We start from the raw sequence: 8,348 nt of genomic DNA, 5'->3' as shown, positions 1-8,348 counted from the left end.
ACAATAATTTTATAGTCTGGTAATTTGGACTGGGAATATATTAAGATGATAAGGTGATGATACTTCTAAACTTGGCTCAGTTCAGCTAATCTCAACTAAGACTCATCAGAGTTCTAAAATCCCTTATTAGGTCAACTTGTGTTAACTAAGGGCCAGCTGGCGTCTCTTTGCCGTCCTCCATGTAGGCTTTCCTCTTCATGCAGATTATCTTGGGCTAATTTATATGGTAACTTCATAATTACAAGTATAGCAGGGACAAAGTCCTTCTAAGCATGCAAGCCTCATAATCACTTCTAACAAACATATTGATAAAACCAAATCACAAGATCTGCACATATTCAAGGAGTGAGGAAAGAAACTGCAAATTGAAAAGTAAACTATTGGGTCATTTTTGCAATTTACTATAGCCACCTATATAGTCTTAAGGGAATATCTCTGGAAGAATCTCTAGGGTAATTAAGAACATGAATACATAGAATTCACTTGGCAGAAATAATTCCTCTTCTACAAAGAATCCCCAGAGCCAATTTCATGTCTCTGTTCCTCAGGCTATAGATGAAGGGGTTCAACATGGGTGTCACCTCTGTATACATTATTGAAGCAATTATATCCTTAATTTGGGAATTTTTTGAGGAAGGAAAGAAATAAATAATTGCAAGAGTCCCATAATACAAAAATACAAGGAAGAGGTGGGATCCACAGGTAGACAGAACTTTGCAGATCTTCTTAGTGGAGGGGACCTTCAGGACAGTAAAAGCAATGAAGATGTAAGAGCCCAAAACAGTACACAATGGCAGGAGAAGCAATACTCCTCCCTCAGTGAAGATGACTAGCTCATTGAGGGAGGTGTCTGAGCATGTCATCTTCAAGAGTTCATTGAGATCACAGAAAAAGTGGGGGATAGTGTTGTCAGCACAGAAGGACAGGCGGGACAGGAGCAGGGTATGCAGAAGGGCGCTCGTACAAGAGAGGAACCAAGATCCAGCCACCAATAAGTCACACAGCTCCTCCCTCATGATAACCATGTAGTGCAGTGGGTGGCAGATGGCCACATACCTGTCATATGCCATCACTGAGCATCTTTGGGATGGTGACAGATGATAAGGAGATGTCGGAGAAGGCCAGGTGGCACAGGAAGAAGTACATGGGGGTGTGGAGGCGAGAGTCCAGCCTGATGAGCAGGATGATGAGCAGGTTCCCCAGCACTGTGGTCAGGTACATGGCCAGGAAAAGGGTGAAGAAGATGCCCTGCTGCTCTGGCTGGATGGGGAGCCCCAGGAGGATGAACTCAGACACACTGCTTTGGTTCCCCCTCCTCATGTTCCTCTTCCTGCTGGGAATGGAGCGAGAAGGAAATGTCAGAGTCCTGAGTCCTCATCAGGTACACATAACATGCATGCTTCTTTCCAGAGGACTGCACTCAAATTCAGACAAATTGCACACTTTACAGTCTGAATCTCAAATTGGCCTCATACTAAATACAGAGAGATATTTCTAATTCTAACAAGATTTCCTTCAGGAAAGAATGCATACCCTCATTTCCCAGTTTCCCTTTGGAAACACCTGTTTCCTATTAGCCCCCTCTCATGGGCTTTTTCTTTCCATTTACCTCTAAGCTATCTTTCAATTTTCATGACTCCCAATGTTACATTAGGATATATACTCACATATAAGTTATTGGTACTGTTGCTATAAATGACCGTGAATATATGTTACTTTCTTTCCTCAATCTGTGTTACTTTACTTAGTATAACAGTTTTAGTTCCATTCATTTACCTGCAAATTTATCTTTCCATATCATTTAGTAGAACTCCATTGTGTAAATGCACCACATTTTTATTATCCATTTGTCAGTTGAGGGACAGGTAGGTTTTTCCATTTTTTACCAATAGTGAAAAGAGCAGCAACAAACATAGATATACAAGTAAATCAGTAGGATGAGTTCTTTAGGTACATACCAAGGAGTGTTACAGACAGATCATATAATAGATTCATTTTTATTTTTTAGGAGTTCTCACTGCTTTCCATAGTGGTTGCACAACTTTGCAATCCCCCCAGCAGTGAAGGAGCAATCCCCTTTCTTCACATCCTCACCAGTACTTGGTGTGTTTTGTTCTCTTGATCTTGTTCAGTCTGACTGGAGTAAGATGAAATCTTAAAGTAGACAACTCTAAACAACAAGTTTCCTCATATAACAGAGTGTGGTGCATACAGAAGGCCACAACTGACCAAGTTTTAAAGAATAAGAGACTGTAGATTCCATGTCCCTAGATAGGATTCCTATACTAAAACTCACTCACCCATGGCCTCCAGGGACTCTATCAGAGAAGTGGTGGAATGATTGTGAGAACCAGGGTTGGTGCTGGCACATAAGGAAACAGAGGCTTTCAAGTCTCTGGGAACTTTCTCATGAACTTGCAACAATGGTGACAGCAGGCACAAGACCCATGATAACTCAATCAGACAGGAAGCCAGAATAAAATGGGGTTTGGGAAACAGGCCCAACCATGGCCAAGGAACTATTAGCAAATGATTACTGTGGGATGAGCAAGAGTTGATCTTCTTTAAGGAAGTGACTCTATATAGGCTGAGCAGACTCCAGTGCATGGAGTTGCACTGAAGGACATCTGGATACAAATATATAACTGGATTGGATTTTATATATATGACAAAATACCTGAAATCTGGCTGGGGGTGCTAGTAGGGGCAGGGAAGAAGGGGTCTAAATTTGATTAAGATGTATCGTATGAAATGTATAAAAACACAGTAACAACAAAAAAAAAACAGCACAAACTTGGGTAAATGGGCAGCAGGCCCCAGCCTTGGTCAAAGAAGTCTTGGCAGCTGATTACTGCCGTGTGAGGGAGAGTTGATCTTCTTTAAGTGAGAGGCTCTATATAGGCTGACTAAACCCCAGTGGATTAACTTTCACTAAGGTACATCTTGATAGACCTTATAATATATGACCGAATGCATAAAATCTTTTGGGAGACAGTGAGGAGGGACAGATGAGAGGAACAGGGTATAAATATAATTAAAATGTTTTATATGAAGTGCACAAAAATTCAGCAAAAACATTTTTAAAGAATACGTGGGGTTTTTTTTCACTTACACATGTTTTAAACAGCATTTTCAGCACAGGAAACACACCAGATAATAAAATTCCTTCTTGGAGCACACATTCTATAAGCATTTTCTAGACTATTGAACAAGAGCTACCACCTTCCCACAAGGAGGTTTAGGATGGCCCCTGCCTCAGAACTTTACTTCTTCAGTGGCATGGGCTACTTTCCTGTGTATACCTTCTATAAGTCAATAATGCAGTTAACTAGTTATAAGAATTTGGGGACAATCTATGCTAATGCATGTAACAGTCTTAGAGCAGATCACACACAAGGTCAAAATAACCCACAATAGCTACTACAGTAGGACAAGCTCAGCAGAAAATCAGTCATCAAACTCTAGGAACTCAGAAAAACAGAAGAGTAAGATGGGCATTAGACCAGATCCAGTTCTGACATTAAAAAAGAAATCATTAACCTTCTGGAATATCATAGCCCTGAGGATTTACCTAATTGGAACTTGGAACCCAGACCATGGTGACTGGGATTAAATCCCTATCAGCAGCAATGACATAGAAACTTTACCTCTCCAACTCTCTCCTCCCTCTTCCTATTCCTCGTCTCTCTTCCTCTCTATCTCCTTCCTTTTTCTCTGACTTCTCTCCTCTCTCCACACCTCTTCTTTCCCTCTGTCAGAATACAAGGATGCAGCCATAGTAATAGACCTGAGAAACTTCCATGCAAGGATCCTAAGAACTTCATCACATTGCAGGATTTTGAGTTGATTCAATTCATAATAGATTCATAATCATCTATTACCAATTCTGAAAATTTATCATAATTGGCATTGAATGAGATCCTTCTAGGACATAAGCATTGATAATATATTGTCACATTTAGACATCAGGAAACTAAATCTCAGGGCTGTTAAGTAACCCATCCTAAGCACTAAAATAATACTTGATGCTGTCATAATTTCAGGCTTTGTCATTATGAACAGATGCCCTACTCATCACCATCCACTAGCCCTACACCTTCATTCATTAGGAAATCCAGGATGGGCATGGTGTGGCAAACCTTCAATCCCAGCACTCAAGCAAGCCAAGGCAGGAGGATCATGGGTTTGAGCTGGTATCAGGCACATATCGAGTTCTGGGCAAGCCTAAGTCACATAAAGAGATGTTATTTCTAACAATGAGATAGAAGACAGAGAAAGGAAGAGAAAAAGAGAGGAAGCTATTTCCTCTAAGTCTGAAACTATTTCAGCATTTCAACTTACAGCACACCATCTGCTTGGTTATCTGCTAATGTTCATACGTGAGATGATTCTGTCATTCGCTGTGTACTCTCATAGCTGGTCTCTTTCAGAGAGGAAGGTGAAGCTAAATAATGACTATGTCTGTACAACTTGTCTCCATCAAGTTGGGCAAACCAGAATGTACACTCATTAATTTATATCAGACACTAAATTTTCAACATTTGTGTGAATTAATTCTAACAGTCAGCAAACACTAAGTGCTTCTAAAGCAGATATTCAGAGGTTTGTTTTTCAAGTTCCTAATATTGAAACAGAGGCCTGAATACTCATGCTGAAGGGCCTAGAAAAATGCTGGGTCCTGCTCTTGAATAGAACTTCTAACAGCTTTTTTGAAAGTGCAGCTTGGTACCTTATCTAGTCAGAGTTAAACCGCAGGTAGCAATCACATACAGAAGACCAGGAAATGTAATCCAGGCAATTGCCCTCACCCCTAGGCACAGGTACTTGGTAACAAGCATCTGTAAGAGCAGAGAGGACAGTTTTCAGTCAGTGGGAAACAGGAAGAATGAAATAACTTACACCTCCAATGGGGTCTGACACGTCACCGGCAGTAACTAAATCAAACCTTTTGAAACTCAAGCATGTTTGAATTAAAATCCAGAAGTTAGAGGTCAAATAACTATTCAAAGTTAATGACTAGATAATCAGAAATATGACTTTGTTTCCAGTCACTCTGTCTGTGAAAGAGGCAGCTGGACACACACTCAAGAATGAGGAAGGGAAGTAGCCAGGTGGAGTTGATGGTCTTTAAATGAGTCTGCTTTCTCTATTTTACCAAAACAATCCACCTTGGACATTTAAGAAATGATTTACTACATGTTTGTAACACAATGCATGTCAGAATAATTGATTAGTCTCATCATATTATTCAGATTACTGAGTTTTGCAGAATTCAACCCAATGTCATAAAGATATAAAGAGTCTAAATTAGAGATTTGAAATAGAATGGGAATGTGGCATTGTTGAAAGCTAGCAAAGAAAAGTTCTCCCACAGAATTTAGGGGATTTGAGGTCATATGGTCCAAGAGGTACTTATTCATTTTAAGGAGGGGCCTCTTGGGAGCTGCCTTTAGTACGAGAAGCTAAATCCTGTGTGGAGAAGGTAGCTGTGAGTTTGTTTCCCCCAAATACAAATATACATGTGTGTATACAAACACATATATTACAAAACTGTAGCTTTAGTTCCTTCTCATCTACACTCATACCAGATTAGAATATGACTGTGTTGCATAGGAACACTTGTATGTAGTCACACAAGCTACATTTCAGTAATCATAGATCTCTCTGACCAAACGTCATTCCCTTTATAACCTGTACTCAGTAGGTAGAAACAGAATTTGCAAACAACTGATAAACACTACCACACACCACACTGGGCATGAACATCACACCTGGTCATCACAGAAAAAACACATATTATATCCACAGGAACACTTACGCAGGCATTCAGTCACACAGAGCATTCAACCATTATACAAAATATCCTATAAAGAAGAGATGATTTTCAAATCTTTATAAACTACATCTCTCTTTCTGTTTTTAAAACATTTTATTTATTATTTTTATTTTATGTGTATGTGTGTATTGCTTGCATGTAGGTAAGTGCACCCATGTTGTGCAATGTTCGCAGAGGACAGAAGAGGCTGTCAGATCCCCTAGAACCGGAGTTATGGACAGTTGTTAGCTGCCATGTGGGTGCTGGGATTTAAACCTGGGTCTTCTGCAATACCAGTCAGTGTTCTTAACCTCTGAGCCATCTCTCCAGCCCCACATCTCTCTTTCTTACATAAAGAAGTGGCTCTATAAGTCAATTCCCTACTAAATACACTGTAGTAATATAAAAAAAACACAATACATACATATTCTCACATAAATACACATGGTGCTAAGAAATGATTCCTGATCTTCTTTTGACATGTGATAATCTTTGACAAGCTCAAATACCTTCTGCTCAAGCTTATTTCTAAGCCCACACTTTCTGTTCATAAAGAAGAGTGTTCCAAAACAGGAAGAAGTAATCCTGCCAAAGGACCCATTGAATGCTCATATCTGTTTTCAAGCAGAAGAAAAGTAGACAAGATATGCATCTACCAACAAGATTAATGCCCAGGGGAAATAGCCCAAGCTTCTAGTGAGAAAATGAGCCAGCATGCACTAATTGTCCAATTCCCTGCATTGCCCATGGGAGGGGATCTGTGGAGGGACTAGGGCTGAGCCACAAGAGACACAGAAATAAGTGTGCTTGACCTTGATGTTGGTGTCATGAGAAGCACCAGTGGCCATGGGATTCACGGCTTTTGATGTAACCAAATGTGGTCTGAGGTAATCATACATCACACACTGTCCCCAGACAAAGCAAGCTCTGCTCTCACAGCCTCCCACAACGCTGATTCCAACGTCTCTGACAGCTGATATCTCATTTCCTCCTGAGAGTTTGAGGTCTCTGCATTCCTCTGGGAAACTCCACAGAGCAAGTCCTGGCACTTGATCAGGAGGTAGAGTGATGAGACTGAGTCCAAGGTCATTAAACACGAACTGAACAGAAGACAGTACCTGCTATGTCCCTTATTCACTGTATGGTAACCAAGAGCTGAAGTGCTCAGAGAATTAGTAGCAGCAATCATGAAAATTGCAAAATTCACGGATACAAGTAGTATACCTTCAAATTCGCAATTTCCTTGCACAGTAATTGTGGTATATAAATCAGATATATCTTTAATGTGCATTAAAAGAAAACTATTAACAAATGACGTCCACAGGTTGGCAGAACAGTTCTCCAGCTCTATATCCCACCTCTCAAAAATCCAACTAAGAATGATATAGGAATGGCCCCATAATTATCTAGAAATTGAGAGTAAAACTGGCTCTCTCTGACTGCATGGCTCCTTTCCCAAACAAGGACAGTACCACACAGACAGACAATTAATTCCTCAGGACTCATGAACTCTACAATTGCTAGAGAGCTGAAGACAGGCATCATCCCCACCATGCTGGGACTCTTCACAGGAGGCTCATTCTGTCTCATCCCAAGAAGCTGGAGAGGACAAATAGAGGCAGGCCACATGCAATGGGGTAAAAATGAAAAAAAAATGAGGTGAGAATATCATCGGAAAAAATATATGGCTGCTGATAGTTGTGCTTCACTCTGGCCAAAGACAAGAAACTACATACCAGAGAAGTTATCCTGTAATATCACACTGAAGGAAATTCAGTCCGTGAACCCTGCCTGCCTTTCCCACATATTCCAGGTGCTCTTGTGGAGTCTTCATTGGACCCATTCAAACTACCTACATCAATAGCCCAGCTGGCAGGAATTCCAACCTGGGAGATGCTGGCCACTACAGTTTTGACTAGGACACACTCTACAGGAAAAAAAAACAGTGAAATCTGGATACGCTTGAAGTTTACATAGCTCTGTTCAAGTAACAATTCTTTAATGGAGATTTAAGATGTTAACAAAAGGGAAAACATGATGAAAGGGTGTACGGTAAAGTCATCACATGTCTTGGCAACTTTTCTGTAGATCTAAAATATTCTGAAGTGTTGGGGCGGGGACAGGCATGGATTTGATAAAAACATCTTATATGCATGTGTGAAAGTCTCAATAAATTATTTATTTGAAAAATAAAGATGGGTGATAGACCTAACCCTAGAGTTCTCAAGCAAAGAAATAAAAATGGCTAAGAAGCACCTCAAAGATTGCTCAACATCCTTAGTAATTAGAGAAATGCAGATAAAAACTACTTTAAGGTTCTATCTTACTCCAGTAAGATTGGCAAAGCTCAAGAACAAAGGATTCCAAATGCTGGAGAGGATGTCAAGAAAGAGGAATGCTCATTCACTGCTGGTGCGAAGGCAAACTCATGCAACCACCATGGAAAGCAGTGTGGAGAACCCTCAAAAAACTAAAGGTGAGGCCTGGAGAAATGGCTCAGTGATTAAGAACACCGACTGTTCTTGCAGAAGAC

General features: G+C 40.3%; 1 protein-coding gene across 1 annotated transcript; it reads right to left on the bottom strand.

The window, feature by feature from the left end:
• Positions 1 to 479: 479 nt before the first annotated feature.
• On the bottom strand, positions 480 to 1,320 carry LOC115072364 (olfactory receptor 1J4-like). Its single transcript, XM_029569435.1, is given in 2 exon segments — positions 480 to 1,074; positions 1,076 to 1,320. Coding segments are annotated over 2 exon segments (840 nt in total).
• Between the last annotated feature and the right edge of the window lie 7,028 nt (positions 1,321 to 8,348).

The sequence above is a fragment of the Nannospalax galili genome, unplaced genomic scaffold, assembly GCF_000622305.1.
Source record: "Nannospalax galili isolate Female #2095 unplaced genomic scaffold, S.galili_v1.0 scaffold650, whole genome shotgun sequence".
Lineage (NCBI taxonomy): Eukaryota > Metazoa > Chordata > Mammalia > Rodentia > Spalacidae > Nannospalax > Nannospalax galili.
The sequence above is the reverse complement of the archived record's forward strand: the minus strand, read 5'-3'. Positions and strand labels throughout refer to the sequence as shown.